At 39.4% G+C, this 16,809-nt stretch overlaps 1 protein-coding gene across 2 annotated transcripts in view; it reads left to right on the top strand.

The window, feature by feature from the left end:
- The window catches only part of tacr1a (tachykinin receptor 1a), a 39,891-nt gene extending 25,580 nt beyond the window's left edge, over window positions 1-14,311 (top strand). Inside the window, exons 3-5 of one of the 2 annotated variants that reach the window (XM_031740878.2) lie at window positions 7,003-7,153; window positions 9,007-9,203; window positions 11,716-14,311. In XM_031740878.2, the coding sequence (XP_031596738.1) occupies window positions 7,003-7,153; window positions 9,007-9,203; window positions 11,716-12,061 (694 nt within the window). In that variant the 3' untranslated portion in view covers window positions 12,062-14,311. Of the gene's footprint in view, window positions 1-7,002; window positions 7,154-9,006; window positions 9,204-9,318; window positions 10,792-11,715 lie in introns of those variants that run through there. The other variant, XM_031740879.2, reaches the window with a different exon arrangement.
- Window positions 14,312-16,809: the final 2,498 nt, after the last annotated feature.

The following is a 16,809-nucleotide window of genomic DNA, read 5'->3' as shown; positions in this document are numbered from 1 at the left end:
TAACTGCAATATATAAACAGCAACAGCACATATAGATAGTAGCTGGTGTTTGTGAGCACCAGCACAAGCATTCACACCTTTAGAGAATGTGTGTGTGTCAAGAAATTATGTCACAGACACATTTTTCCTTCCTGTCTGCTGCAGAACACCAGCCAACAATGAGCATTTAAGACACACAAATGATTTTATTTCTGGAATATTGACACCGACTTCCTTTTGTGATTTGTCCGCAGCCATTGCAATGAATACAAAAACCTCTAACAGATTGAAAAGAAATCTGAAATGGTATAAAATGGGAAAAAATACCACAACATATTAACAAGCGGGGAGGTTTTAAATGCTGACCCACAGTTGGTTCATCTGCTAGAACTACACAACTATTAGCCAGACAATTACTTCTGCTCTGAGCACTGGACATAAATATCAAACTGTAAGTTGATTTTCTATAATCTTGTGGTGTATTCATCAAAGCAAAGGGGTGCAGGATGACAGAACCATGCAACGTGTGGATTCGTGAATCTATATATCAGCTACTGAGTATTCACTGTGTCTTCTTTAATATAAAATGGACAAAATCATTCAAATTAAATTTGCAGCTTAATGTAGCTTCCATGTTAGGCCCCAGTTTAACAGAAAAATAAATGTAAATGAATGTAAATGTATTAAGAAGTCAGTTGTGCAATCCCAACATGTCCAAATATAAAGAAGCTTGTTTAATTACAGTAACCTTTAGACATGTTTTCCAAACACCAGTAGGACAGACTTTTCTCCTCCCAGAGATGTAAAAGATGAACTGTGTTCAAATTGTGGAGGCCATAAATTTCAATGATAGAAATAGTTCTCGCATAGTAGTTCACTTCAATACTCTGTCTTAAAGTTTTTTAGTGTTTTGAAAGAGGATGCGATAAATTGAGGGTGGCTCTTCACTATGAAACCAAAGGACACTCCACACTGAGACAGTACAACAATAACATGGCTGCCCTGCCCCAAGAGAATGTACTGCTTTGCCATCTCTTTTGACTCTGAAGATCCAAACATTATCCACTAAGACTTTAACCTAGCAATAATAATAAGAAAAGGTTTAACTGAGGCTAAGGATCAAGTAAGCCAAATGGTAAATTCCCATAAACCATCTGCACAGTCGGTCTTCCTCTTCTAACAGGCACATCTCTGCTTACACAGAATTCAGTTATAAGGCACTTATGCTTTAGCTTTAGTCTCCATATTCTTGTGTTTTCTTTTGTACATAGTCTGTAGTAGCTATTTAAGCTAGTTTTAAGCATGGTATGACTTTATTTCTTACCTTCAGTTTGGAAGCTAACAGGAAAAAAACCTAGTCACGTAGGCCTGAAGACACGCTAGCAACCCCCTGGCGACCTCCAGTTTCTAGTGAAAAAAATCCTCAGCTGACCAAGCTCTAGGTCCCTATTACTGAGGCTTTAGCTGTCGATTTCACATTGACTGGCAGAAGTCTTGAGCAACCACATGCAACCGTTTCGGGAAATATTCCTTGTGCTAAAAGCTGTTGGTTAACAGGGTGTCGCCAGCCAGTGTCACTGGAACAGTAATAGCTAGTGATTCAACAAGAATCATGACCATAATCATAAGCATACAGGAAATGAGAAGGTTTGAATGTGATGATAAGGGAAAATCATCATAATGAAAAAAGACCAAACATTTAAAAAATGAAAACTAAGAAGTTCAAAAATAAACAGAAAAGTAAAATCAGCTTTAATGGATAAACTTGACTTTGTGTAGCTACTTTGTTAGTTTTGGGTATCTAAATTATGTCTCTGTGGACTCTCATTTATTAAAATTAGTGGATTGCTTGAGTCATTTTATCTCATTGAGTCATTTCATTACATTTCATTACACTGGTTATTTACACAATGTAGAGCCATAATTTAAGCATAGGAAGCTTTTTTTCTGTGAAGCTGGATGTAGTATTATATTTAAAGCCACTTCAAATATGCTAATCTGAAGCACAAGTGAGTGATACATTTAGATCCTTGCTTGCTTTACATGGTCTGCACCATAATTCATTGTCTGGAGAGAGGAGACCGTATGAAGGATCGCTTCAGAATGAGTGCATATGCCATATGCATCTGGTGCCATTTTTGGCAATGATGTAAAGTCTGAAGGCTCTTTGAATAAAAAAAGCACCATATAAAGATAGTTTTGAAATACAATGGGAGGCCATCTACGTCTGTGCGTCAGAAAGCTCACCTTGACATCTTTACCCAGGGTGACACTGACAAGTCTTACTGACGTGAATGCTTATGACATTATAGCTAAAGAGAGGCTGGTTTATATGTAAACCAGCGTTTAATTTTGCCTTGTTTGAACAGATATGTAAAGATAGTTACCTGATGATTTAGAAATGGTTATTATCTTTAACATGCTTCTTTCAGGGATTTAGCAAGCTATTACACTCAAAAAATCAAGAACTGACGCCAGACATGCTAAACAAAGGAAATATTTCATGTGTTTACATCTATATTCACCAAAATATGATAGTATCTTGCACTAGAAAGTACCTTGAGGCAACTGTTGCTGTGATTTGGCGCTATATAGATAAAATAGAATTGAGCTGAATTGCAAAGGTATCACTCATATGAATACACTCAAACATAAATAAACCAAACACACATATACAAAGAGGTTTATGTAAGAATCTCTGCTAAGCTTAGTATGGTCAGCAGTCTACATGGATCCAGGCAGCTCTGCCTTTGTCTGAATTGATTTTCCTCAGCCATGTAGTGAAGGCTGTTGTGTTTGTGTTACCTGCCCCTGTACACCTGTACACACTCACTTTCGTAGCATGTAAGCTTCTTTTTTAAAAAATCTTAGTCTATTTAAATAAGTGATTACATTTTACTGCACTTCTCCCCATGTTCATGTAGAAACAAGAGGAAGAAAAATGTCAAAACATTCATTACGGTGAGCCAGCGAGCAACATGGAGTAAGTTGAACGCAGCTGTGTCCCAGTTTCTTGATAAATTTAAGAAAATTTAAGGAAAGACAGGTGGTGCATGAAGTCAGGGTTTCATTAAAAGATATACCTGTAACATCAACTCCTGACTCTTGCAAACCATTATCTTGTTTCCTGTTAAATGTATGTCTAAATTGGAAGTAACAAGTTGTTTCAGCTGCTGTTGCCTTCTTATCTGGCCATTCGTCTCCAGGCTCTAACATCAACAAGGCATTTTCACCCAGAGAGCTATTTCCTCTTTTTCAGACTAGTCTCTGTAAACTTTGGGATGATTTTGTAGAAAAGTCAGAGCAGGTCAGCAGTTTCTGAAATATTCAGACCAGCTCGTCAGGCACCAACAACCATGCGGAGTCAAGAGTTATTTAAATCACCTTTCTTCCCCAATCTGATGCTCAGTTTGAACTTCAGCATGTTGTCTTGACAGTTATAGCCATTATTTTGGCTGATGAGATTTTTATGTGAACAATTAAGTAGATGTACCGAATGAAGTGGGCGATTGCATCTCTATGTCTGTACTCCTAAACCTCTGGTCCTCTGCTAGAAGCCTGGGAGTTTGAGGCTACTGAGCAGCATCTTAGGTGTTCCTTGGGCTGCACTGTTATAGACAGAGACCTCTGATGTTGTTGTTTGGACTTTGTCTTCCACATCTACTCCAGTTGCTCCTTCACTCCCTAGTACTGCTATATTTTCTTGTGTTCCTTCTTCCTAATGTCACTGTCTGCTGGGATTGCCACATCTATCACAACTGCAGTCTTCTGCTCCTTCTCAGTACTCTCCTTCTGAGTTCCTGATTTTTTTATTTTTTTTTTGAGTTTTTTGGGGTGGCTGTGGCTCAGGAGGTAGAGCAGGTCACTTTTTTGGTTATTTTACGGTCTTGTAAACATTTTTATTTGTGGTCAAAAGTTACAAATTTTAACACGGTAATCAATGGGGGTTGACTTGCAGCCAGGGAACTATAGCATTTTGCTCTTCTGTCTTTGGTTTATTTCTTACACTCTGGGATAGTTGCTTAGTTCTGAGAACAGTCTGAACACCAGTATACTAACTAACTACTAACCTCATTGGTTGCAAGGCTGGAAAGTGTAATGCTGTTTATAAGCAAAAAGAACTTCCTCTGTTTGGGATTCCAATCTGTATTATTCTCAGAAATGTTTTCCCTACAGGACCACTTACAGTATTATTAGTCATTTAGAAATGTACTGATACGTTATCTCCATAACGCAGACTTGTCTGTCTAGACTTTTCACTGCAGATGACACACTGACTTAGAGCAATCATATCTTTTACGTGACACTCTGTGTGTGTGTGTGTGTGTGTGTGTGTGTGTGTGTGTGTGTGTGTGTGTGTGTGTGTGTGTGGTCATGCTATGCAAAATTGTAGTTTATTGCCTTGGAAAGGTCCTGTGAGGTTCCTCTGCCCAGGGGGAAAACAGACTGTCCCCCTGTGGATGCTGGAGTCAGAGGCTCTCAGATATATATAACACGATTTTCCACATTTTAATGGACATTAATTCATTGGTGCACAGATTAACATACCATAAAACACACAGTGCACAAAGTTTACAGTGAGCTAACATGATCAAACACTGTGTCTGTGATAGATTTGCAAATCATTAGTCACTAAATGCTGAAGCTGTCATAACTAATTACTGCATGAAGGGTTTCAGTTTATTGGACAAAGACTTCTAACTGTTACTCTCACATCTGAAATTCCGTTCTAAAGTATCAAAGTATAAATCTCTAAATTCCTCCTGCAGATACACTGATGATTATTTGATTCACTCCTCCACTCACTGTTGTGTTCATTTTGTCAGTGCCCCAGGGTACTGGAACTGGAACATACTCAGAGACCTTTTATTAACTACAGCAGGAACTTCCACTCACCAGTGACATGCCTATGACCTCAGACCACTTATAAATAATTTATTTAGTTTTCATGATTGTTTTATGCTACCATCCATGTCTAACTCTAAATAAGGCATTTCTTTAACACCTGTAAAAAATATGCAGCAAGAGAAGGCTGAACATTAATAGGACTGAACAACATTTGAAATGCCTTATTGTGTGCAGTGGATATTCAGCAACTTAACATTTGCTCTGATACATCACATACACCAAACTTTTATCGAGGCAAAGTGCCCAAAGAACCAATAATCAGAGGTTCAAGCTCAAAGATCCATAGTCCAGCACCTTAATTTCATGATATGCTCCTAACGGTGGAGGAGTACAAATACCTGGGTGTTCACCTCAATAACAAACTGGACTGGTCCACAAACACAAATGCACTTTACAAAAAGGGTCTAAGTTGTCTCCACCTGCTGAGATCCTTTGGGGTGAACCGGACTCTCCTAAGGACATTTTACGACACTGTGGTGGCGTCTGCTATTTTCTATGCTGTGGTCTGCTGGAGTGGTGGAATGGCAGAGAGAGACAGGGGGAAACTCAGCAAACTGGTCAGGAGGGCCAGCTCTGTCCTGGACTGTCCGCTGAAGTCCATCGAGTAGGTTGGGGAGGAGAGGATGCTGTCTAAGCTAACATCCATCATGGACAACACCTCCCACCCCCTGCATGAGACTGTACGAGCACTAAGCTGCTCGTTCAGCAGCAGACTTTTACACCCACAGTGTGGGAAGGAGCGCTACCGCAGGTCATTCTTACCAGCAGCTGTCAGACTCTATAATGCAGCTTAACATTCCTTTGGTCTTACTCACCAGCTTGTTTGTTTACTGTACATTTTATACGTAACTCTGTAGATTTTATACATATCTCCATAAAACTTTTCAATTTTTCTATACATATTCTGTACATTGTTACCTGGATATACAAACTTTGGTTGCTTATGTTTATAGGACTACCTTCTGTGTCTTCCTTTTATATTTTATTTTCCCTTGCTGTAAGAGTTCTGTAACACCAAAATTTCTCATCCGTGGGATAATAAAGGTTTATTCTATTCTATTCTATTCTATTCTAACAGTCACTTTAGGGACAACTAAGCTGATGCTCTGCAACCAGATCGCTGCGTGATGACAACAACACAGGAAAATCACAGGACAGAAATATTTCTGATACTCTTTTAGATTCAGCAAACTCACCATGGCTCGCACCAAGGAGGCTGTAAAACCCTCAGGGAAATTATGTTTCTTTGGGGGTTTTTTCTTCCTATGAAATCTGTATTTGTGTGTGTGTGTAACTGTTTGGTTTTTTGTTTTTATAAAGGGAAATTATTTTAATTCTCACCCAAAATACTGCCTCACCAACAGTATTTTCAGTAGTAATGGGCTCACTTCAAGCCTCACTCTGGAACAATGCACAAATTGAGCACTACTTTGTCTGTTGATGCAAATAAAGTTTTCGAGCCCATTCCAAGAACAGAGCTGCCAGCTTCAAACTCTTTAGGCAAGGACAGCACAAAAAATTGGTCTGAATAAGTGCATCCAAAAGGTACACTTACATGACTCTGCACCTGCATGCCAGAGTCTAGGACTAAGTCAGATTACAAAATCCAGTTCTTTCACTTTTTGATCCAACAGGTACCAGAACAGGTTAGTTATGCAGCATAAGATGAAGTTCTTGCTCCAAATCCTTCTTCACAGTGCAAGTTTCTGGAGTATTGACTACTGTTGACTCTATGTATTATTCTAGGGTCTAACCTACAATATAAAGCGCCTTGAGACGACTGTTGTGGTGATTTGGCGCTGTATAAATAAAATTTAATTGAATTGTTGACTGATTGATAAAACATATGAGTTCACTAGCATATGGTATCACATCTTGTGCCTTGTCTTGGCTAATTTGTGCTGGAGTGGGGTGGCTGTGAGTCAGTTAGGCCGGGTCATGCTTCAATCCTTGCTGCTCTGCAGTTTTTCCATTAGATTTACTTTGAACGCTTGAGTAGAAAAGAGCTAGTTCATTTACCATGCAATACATGCCAATGTGTCTGCTTTTAAAAATGCATTTACTTATTGACTTTATTTGAAAATTTTTGTAATAATATGGAATATGTGTCTGTAGGTACTACGTGTGTGTGGTCATCCTCATATATTCCTTTCCACTGCTGTTGATGGGTTGTGCTTACCTGGTGGTGGGACTGACACTCTGGGCCGGTGAGATCCCTGGGGACTCTTCTGACCGCTACAAGGAGCAGCTGACTGCCAAACGCAAGGTAACCTGCCCACTGGATTTCCACACTAATGTAATCAGAATATTTTTGTGCTCTGCAGCCCTGAGCAGGATGTGACTGATGTCTCCTCGTGTGATAAAAAAATCATCATAGCATCACACGCCTGAATCTGAGTTCTCACTCCTTTCTTCTATTTTAGACTGGGTTTTTTTTTCAGACCACTCTTTGCTATTTTAGCCAACTGCACTCTCTTTATCCTCTCTTTTCACCATTAGCTCGTCTTCCCTGCCATATCTATCAGTTTCGGTGCCTGTGGAGCACTGGCGGCGATGATGAACATGTTCATTTTGATGAATTTTTAGTGGCTTTTAAAGATTGTTTCAAGGTCTGAGAGTGTGACAGTAAGTATTTGGTGGATTGCATTCAAATATTGTCTAGACATTTGTGATCCTAAGGAGTTGTGATTTGTTGATGAGCTTGATGTTTCTTGTCAGTGGCATTTGTAATTAATATCGGATAGCTGGTTTGCTCGTTAGATGTAGACATTCACGCCTCCTTCTGTTGTCACTTTGGTGAGCCACTGTCTTTAACAGCCACCATGAGTTCATTTTCATTTCTCTAAAAGCTGCTGAGCTAATTGCATTCTCAGTAACTACACCCTCAGGTGTTCTTTGTGGTCAGTGCCAACTGCTGCTAAAGTTTAGCATGCTAGCAGTGCATATGCTAGAGTTAGCATTTCCCTAAAGCACTTTTATTGTTGGACTTATTCTACTTCTTACAATTAAACATGAAAAAAATATATATATTGAAAAGCTTTTTCAAAATAGAGAGTGATTAATGTGTAAAATTGCCATCTGTTTATTTTCAATTAAATGTCAGTGAGCGCTGTCTGCTCTTGGCAGCGCTGACGGTATCTCATGATCTATTATATTTTTATTTTGCCCCAGAAAGATTTCAAAGCAGCTCAGACTTTTCTGCACAAACACATTTGTTGGCTCTGATGGCCAACGTCTTGTTAAAATGGGAGAGAAGGTGAATGCTGAGTTCTCAGTGGAAACAATCAATGTAGTGCAGCTTGTAATCTCATCATTAAGAGATAACAAATGAAGCCAGAAACTGACAATACCTGCTGTGACAGTGTTGTGACTACTGGTTTTCTGAGACACGTTTTACTGGCTCACTCTCTTATTTGGGGAACTGCTCTCGCTGATCATGGGGAGGCTCAATGCGGGTGTCTGTGTGGATTTCCTCTGGGTGTTAGACAGCATACTGAATTCATCTATGACTCTATAAACTCTAAGTTCTCAAAAGTTGCTACGCTGTTTAAAATATCGATAAAATCAGAATGCGGTGATTTGCTAATCTCAAAAACTCAATTTAATTCACACTAGAGCATATAAAACATATTAAATGTGCAAGCTTTCAATGTCATAGGGACTAATGTACACTCATACCATCAGAAATATAGGCTTTTGAATAGAAACCACGTCAGATGGTTCCTCTCACAGGCATTTTTCCAAAAATGAATATTGAATTTTGATTCTTCTGTCCACAGAAAATTTTTCTGCTCTACCTTAAATGAGCCCAAAGAACATCTATCAATTGGGAGGTTAATGGAATGATCTCTGGCTCCTCTATCCTTTGTGTCATTGAACAAGATAATGAACCCCAAGTTACCCATAATGCATTCATCGTGAGTAACTTGGGGTTCCTTTTTAGATGGATGGATGGATGATTTTTGCTGAAATCTTATTTTAATAATAATGACCTTAAGGCTCCTTAACGATGCCAATTTGTAATTGCTCTGACATTAATCTTTGTCTAATCAAGACTGAGAATTATGTTCACACTGGAGAAATCTACAAAACATAATTGCGTAATCATGTATTCAACAGGTGGTGAAGATGATGATTGTGGTGGTATGTACTTTTGCCATCTGCTGGCTGCCCTACCACGTCTACTTCCTGCTGCAGCAGTTCTTCCCCGAAATGTTCGAGGAAACGTACATCCAGCAGGTCTACCTTGCTATCATGTGGTTGGCCATGAGCTCTACCATGTACAACCCCATCATCTACTGCTGCTTAAATGACAGGTTAGTTAGCACCTCCAAACCATTATGCATGCAACTACTTCACCCACAGGCCATCTTATTAGTTCCACATATCAAATACTGAGGTTCAGAACTGTCTCTATTTTTCATGTCATAGGCTCAGCTGCATGAGACAATCCTCAAAGACTCTGGTTAATACTGACATGACAGCATCCTTCTTTTGCTTCAAACCTGTGGACAGCAACCTCATGATGCAATTTTCTTATTCAAGTACATCAAAGAGTCATTGATTTGGATTGAGATGCGGCTGACAAGAGTAGCGCACAGTGCGTTCTAAACAGCTTTTGTTTTCTCCATTAATACCCTGCTAGTCTGCTCTGAGCCATTGTCTAGCTCAGTTGAGATTGAAAACTTAGGATTTTAAGCATCACAGAAGGATCACAGCTCCAAGGGATGGAGCTAAAACTCCACATGCAACTTAACCAGAAAGTTTGAGAAAATAAGGGAAAAAAACAATCAGCCCCCCACGACAATGTAGGCTTTGGATTTTTGAAAAGCTCAGGCTACAATAGATTTATATCAAAATTACTTAGTATGGGCAATGAGAACATAAACCTCATCAGAAAACATAGCAAATTTTAAACACCAGACACTCTTTTATAGTGGTACACACTTAGGCTAATGTGACTGTCAATAATTTTGAAGTTTATAGCAGTTTTTGCTGGTTAACACTGCCTGGCACTGTACTCCTGGCTTCTCTCTTGTTATGTTACTTACATTGACATGTTCGAAATAAACTATCCTATCTTTTCTATCTAAAATATTCGACTTTGTGAATGAATCATCATTCATAAAGACAATGGAATTGCCTTCGAGCTTTCAGAGGAATGCGATTTCACACTTGAGTATTTTACCTCCCAAGTCCCAAAAATGAAAATGTGTGGGCTGAGGTGAGGTTTATAGGTTTAGTCACTGACGGTTTTTGTCTCCCTGAGCTCATATGCATAACCAATGTGAGTGTTTTTTTTCATCAGTCTCTTTCTTATCGCTCGCTCTCAGCGACAGACATGTTGCCTTTCCCTTCATTCTTCTCTTTCTGTCTGGGCTTCACATTTGGTTGTGTTTGTCTACTGAAGTGAGATGTTTCATCTCAGGCTTTCCTCATCTAAATTGCAAAATTTTACTTCCACCATGTCTTTTGTCAGTAATGTTCTACGCAGTGTTTCGATTTATTTTTAGTCTTTTTTTGTAACACCTGCAAATGTGTTAATGAACAGTATTATATGCACGTTCTGTGTGATCACTGTTTTTAAAAATCATTTCGTTTTCTGTTACTGCACATGTGTGTTAAACTGTTCTACATCTGCTTTTAGTTTCATGCCTGAAGTGCCATTGACAGATGATCTTTTGATTGTACACACACGATGTTCCAGTGTCTTTGGCATATGATTGAACCACAGAGATGATGACATTAATAACTCAAAGCAAATATTCTCAGGATTTACAGTTTGCTTTACATTTAAAATATCTAGAGCACATGTGTTTCACTGGATGGATGTTATTGTTGTACTGTAGTTTACCAGTAAGAAGATGAGGAAGAAATGAACCAGCTGTGTCCTTTAAACCTGCATTAAATGACTTTTTGTTTACTTGGAGGCTGTGCAACAAGCTACACAAATTTCATTATGAAGTTGGAATGAGTAATGTGTCACCGTTCTGTTTACACAACCAGAATCCACAGAGCTTCATTAGCTTCTACTTAGAGCTGTTTCTCAGTCCATCTGACCAATTTAGGTCTAATGTTCACTCTCTAGCCAACTCCTGTGTGGAAATATCTCTTTAGCTGCTAAATGCTCCACTGAGTTTTTACTGGGGCTTCACAGAGAGGTAACGTTGAATCGTTACAACACCAGTTTGACTCTGAGTGTCTCAGTTATAACACCACCATGCTACTGTGCTGCCACTGCCTGGCACTGTACTCCTGGCTTCATCCTGACTCAAGGACACACACAGAGATCAAACAAAACCAGGCCATTTGCAAACAGTTAGCTGAAGATGAAAAAACTCTGCAGAGCTAAACTGGTGATAGTTTTGTATATTTGTCATGTTTTTTCGTAACTTTCCCAACTTGTCACCCCTGGTCAGACATTAAAACGAAATATCAAATTTCTACCTTAAATTTAACAAGAAGAAATCAACTGCACAGTTGATTAATTCAGCACTCTTACCTTTAAACCACCATAATCTCACAGTTCACATATAGTGGTTGATGCCAGATAACAGATTTCAGGGTTTTTATTTGTTATTTTTTTTCACATTATCTTGTTTCAGATTATTAAACAAATTTTAATATTAGACAAACATAACCAGAGTAAAGAATGCAGTTTTTAAATTATGATTTTATTTATTAGGGGATGATAGATGTCAATAAGGGAAAGGGTCCTATCCAGGTTTGAACCCAGGGCTCTCTTGGGGTGAAGCAACGCTGTAATCTCTGAGTCACCGTGCAGCCAAATCACAGGAGCCCAGATTTATTTGTGTATTTCCTCCACAGGTTTCGAGCTGGGTTTAAACAAGCATTCTACTGCTGCCCCTGCGTCCCTCAAGGCTCCTATGAAGGCCTCGAACTCAAGTCCACTCGCTATCTTCAGACCCAGACAAGTGTTTACAAAGCCAGCAGGATGGAGACCACCGTGTCTACTATTCTACAGGTTGGGAATGATGTAGAGCAGCCCAAGGTGAAAGTTATAGGAGGCCCAGGGCCTAGCGGGGCTGTGGTTGAGGCCAGACCACACAGCTCCTCCCTGGACCTCACCTCAAATGGCTCATCATCCTGGAGTGTCTCCAAAACAGTATCAGAGATGTCGAGTTTCTACTCCAGTAGCAACCTGGAGGAATAGACTTCAAGTGCAGGCAGCATTTTTCTGGACAGCAGGGAGAGAATGTAAGTTGAGTGATCACTTTGCTGCTTTTGCCTGTGTGTGTTTATGAAAAGGACAGCGGGAATATGTGAGTTTGTCTGCCGGTAAATGTGAGTTTTTAATGAACACATTTCCAGTGCGTTTGCCGGAATGTCATGCTGGGAAATATTGTCCCTGTTCACAGAACTGTAGTTTCACTTAGTTATCCAATTCAGAGGTAATGGTCGGCTGGCATTCGTAGGATTTGCCAGGTGCCAGAAAGCAATGGCGCGAGCTTCAACAATATGAGCACATGCCAGTTTCAAAAAGCCAACTGAAGCCGACGGTAGCGCCTCCATTCTTCACAGCTTGTGCATGTCCCCCCAGTCATCTCTCAGAGCAGAGAGAAGGTTCACACATGCTCCATCACGTAGGCTGCGTGACTTCTCACAGTCTATTTTAGAGCGAAGCTGTCACACGATGCCAACACACTGCTATAAAAACAGCGACTTCTCCTTTTAACAGAGGGGTTTTCTCCAAAGAGACAAAGCTTGGGTTTTGAAAAAAGTGAAGGCAACCTGTTTTAAACAGGAGTTCTCTAACAGACACTGGAACACAGGCAGATGTGGGATTTTAGTTCAAAGGGTCTCCCACAAGGGGAGATAAGAACTGTAAACAACAAAGGAAAATCTACTCTGAACTTGCCAGCTCTGTCTCCCTGAGCAGGACTTCATGAGCAGTCCAACATGCAGAGCAAGCGCCTGTCTGATTGAAGAAACACTCAAAAGATCCTCTGCAGGTGTTGCTGAAAAGTTCTGGCAATCAGCATAAACACCAGCAGTGTAGGACTCCCCAGTCATCAGGCTACTCATTGACTTCAGCAGCTGGCAGCACCATTTCTAGAAAACAGAGGCGCTTCAGATGCTAAAGAGGCTGCTGTTTCAAGAGAAGGCAAACATTTTAAAACCCCACATGCCCGATATGAACCCTTAAATGATGTGAGCCCACCGTTAAATCTACTCAACACAGTCCGGAAAAGAAATAATCGAGTGTTCTGCAGAGCTATTTGTAGTCTGTTTAACATGCTCCTCCTCCATCAGACACATAACGCTTAATTGGTGAACTGAAAGCCAGGCGCCGCTTTCAGAGTATAAAACTTTTTTGGAAAGTTTTTTTTAGCTGGCACCAACATAAAATGATCTTTTCAAGCTATCGTTCACCCTAAAATCAGATTTATTGGGCTTTCAGTTCTGGGCGTTCCCTGGGATAATCCAGCAAACCACTTCAGTTTCACTTTGTCTGTTATGGTCTTTTATTTTCTTATATTTCTATGTTAGCATTATCGTTTTCTCCCTACACTGTTTTGGGCTGAATCTGGTACATTATGTGGGTAGGCTCCATTGTTAAAATGGCCGAAGTGAACTTTAACTTCCTTTGCATGAGGTGTCACTGGAAGCTTCTTTCAAATACTGTTTAAGCTGTCAGTCCAAAATGTAATCCAGCTACAACAGGACACAAGTTAGTATCAGGTTTAAAGTTCTTTGCAGACTTTTTGTCCTTGGATGTGCAGCTTGTTACCTGTGGCTCTTTAATGTGCAGTGATGCACCTTGCTGCTTTTCATAATGTCTGAAACAAAACAAAAAAACAACCAAAAACACGCACACACACACACACACACACACACACACACTACACAAAAACCAAAAAGACATAAAAACAAAATTTTCCTTTTGGATCAGGTGATCCTGAAAACCCACATTAGTCACACTGCAATAGGTCTCGGCTGCTGAGGGATTCCCATGATGCATTGAGTGTTTCTTCTTCAATCACCTTCTCCACTCACTATGTGTTTATACACCTTTCTGCATTTAATTATTCCTGTTAAAAGGGAGTTTTTCCTTCCCACCGGTGGCTGTGTTGCCAAATAGTGGGAAGTTGTTGGGGTTTTCTTCATTTTTTTTAATATTATTGTAGGGTCATTACCTTATAATAAAAAGCGCCTTGAGGGAACTGTTGTTGTGATGTGTCGCTATATAAATAAAATTGAAATCAAAAGCCCACAAGGACAAACTGTCATTACCTCCTACAGCAGTAAACACTCAAATGTCTACATATAACTGCTGTAATAACAAAATGCAGTGAGGTGCAAAGCTATGGTGACACTGTTCTCACAGTAGAAAAACTGTAAATACTTTTAACAACTGTAATGAAATTTTAAGATGTTTTCTTGCTGCTATAGCTGTGAAAGAGTTCACACTGCAGGATATTTGTATACAGATATTCTGCAGTGTTCTTAACAGCTAAATTCACAACAATTTACATATTTGCTGGATGCAGAGCAAACACACGGCCTCAGATACGCACATCCACAGCACTGCAGAGCTATCACTTATCAGACAAGAACACACAGAGCAAGAAAGACTAAATCCATTTGAAGTATTTCAGTGATTTTTTTTATAAACTGAAAGTAAGTAAACCGTTATTGGCATTTTTTTTACTAGCTTTGCACTGAGAATCAATTCACTGCTATCACATACTGAACACAGTATGCAGCAGCCCTTGGTTAAATATGTTCCAAGATGGATATTGTTTTCAGTGTGTGCACACAACACGTGTACACATGACCAGAGAGTGATCACCTGCTGACACCCATCAATGATTTTCGTACAGACGCACATACCGCTCACATGCTCCCCGCTGATTGCTGGTCTATTCTCGGCACACAAGGCCTGTTGTTATAAATTCCAGTGTCAGCTGACTTGAAAGTGAGAAGCAGTTGTGAAGCAACATAACTACATTGGATTCAATAAATTCTGTCGCTTTTTTCACCGCATTGTCTTGTTGACAGTGAACCATACAGCATCTAACATGCACACTGTGCACGAATAACAGAAGGTCACATTCAGTGCGGGGAGGGAAAATGAAAGGCAAATACCAGACGTGTCATCACTCGAGTTAACATTCCAGTGTTTCACCGTGGCAAAGCGGCTAGTAATAAACCCAACATAGCTAAACAGAGTCATCGGTTGAGTGATAAGACCATCAGAATAATAGCTTTGAGATTTCATATGCACATGCCGGACAGCCATGTTGAGTGACAGTCCAGTGCATCTACTCAAAAGGAAGAAGATTCAAAGAAGAATAGCTTTCCATTAAATTAGCATGCTTGTCCAGCTAAGGCCAGTGGTGCTCACATTCACACCTACACACCATTTAGAATCACCCGTTACCCTAACAAGGATAAATTTAGACGGTGGTGGTGGTTCAAGACAGGTACAGGATGTATTATTCTTTTTTTATGAAAGTACAATGGCAGGTGCTGTTGTACCATTCAAAGATGGTACAATAATACCACCGACCGCCAGCTCTGACAGCAGATATCTAACCAAGCAACAGAAAACAGGTGTGACCGTATTCTGCACTGGATAGGAAAGTTAGGACGGAAGAAACCAAGGCTGCGGCCGCTAGCACTGCTAAGGTTAGCCAAACTAATCTGACCCGTGTGTGCTCGCAGCATTATATACAGCGCAAAGTCAAAGTACATTTCAGTGACATTTGAAACACGATTTCACATTGTTCCTAACATACAGACAAATTTTGTGTGGCCAGTTATTAACTTCCTAGATTTAAAATGTGCTCAGTTTCCTGTCTTTTAGACTAGTCGTTGTTTCTCTCATTTAAATAACTGTTTATTTAGTTGCCGGGAACATTTCTACTGCTAACTGCTTCATTGTGCTGCCCAAAGATGGATGACCTCTAATACTTGAAAGAATTCATTTTAAAACATATACATTTGCATGTCATTGTTACTTACAGCTTGATATTTATTTACAGAATCAACACAAAGTTTCTATACCTGATCAGTACAAGCCAAAGAAAATGTCATGTGATAAACTCACAATGTTTAGACTGAAAAAAAAAGTAAATCCAAATGATGAAATGCTTGTATTATCATAGTCTTTTTCTTACAATATAAAGGGCTTTGAGGTGACTGTTAAAGGGATTTGGCACGATAGAAATAGAAAAGAATTAAATTGAATTTCAAGAAATAATGGCCAATTTTAGTCACCATGCCTAAATATCTGAAATATCTAAATATTTGTCTCAACAAATCATGTCAACTATATCAGTTGACTAATTGGCCTCAGTCTGCCATGTCTGAATAAAAAAAGAACTGGAAATCACACTGGAAATTGCAATTACTACAATTTGCAGTTGCATCACCAGGACAAGTATTGTGTTTCTATGTTGAGTCAACTAAAGTAATGAATTCATTTCAATTCAGTTCAGTTTTGTTTATATAGCAACCTCTGACAGCCATCTGCTGCATCTAGTTGGGGGGGAGGAAAGGAAGGCAGGACAAACGAGAATTGGAAAGCTGTGTAAAAATGTCAAATATATTCAATAGTTTAAACACTTATTTTATTTCTCTGTATTGCTTGAAAATTTGTTTTGAATTTGATGACAGCAACATTTTTTTTTTTTAAATAAAGTTGGGATGATGGCAACAAAAGGTTGAAAAGATAAGCAGTGTGAAAATCAGCTGGAGGAATATTTTGCAACTAATTAGGTTAATTGGCAGCAAGTCAGAAACATGACTTCATAGTTCCTCAGAAGTAAAGATGGACACAGGTTCACCAGTCTGCAAAACAACTGTGGAACAATTTCAGAATAATGTTTGTCAATGTAAAGCTGTGAAGACTTTGATTATCTCATCATCTACAGTACATAATATCATCAACGGAGT

This window comes from Oreochromis aureus, linkage group 12, assembly GCF_013358895.1.
Source record: "Oreochromis aureus strain Israel breed Guangdong linkage group 12, ZZ_aureus, whole genome shotgun sequence".
In the NCBI taxonomy this organism is placed as follows: domain Eukaryota; kingdom Metazoa; phylum Chordata; class Actinopteri; order Cichliformes; family Cichlidae; genus Oreochromis; species Oreochromis aureus.
The sequence above is the reverse complement of the archived record's forward strand: the minus strand, read 5'-3'. Positions and strand labels throughout refer to the sequence as shown.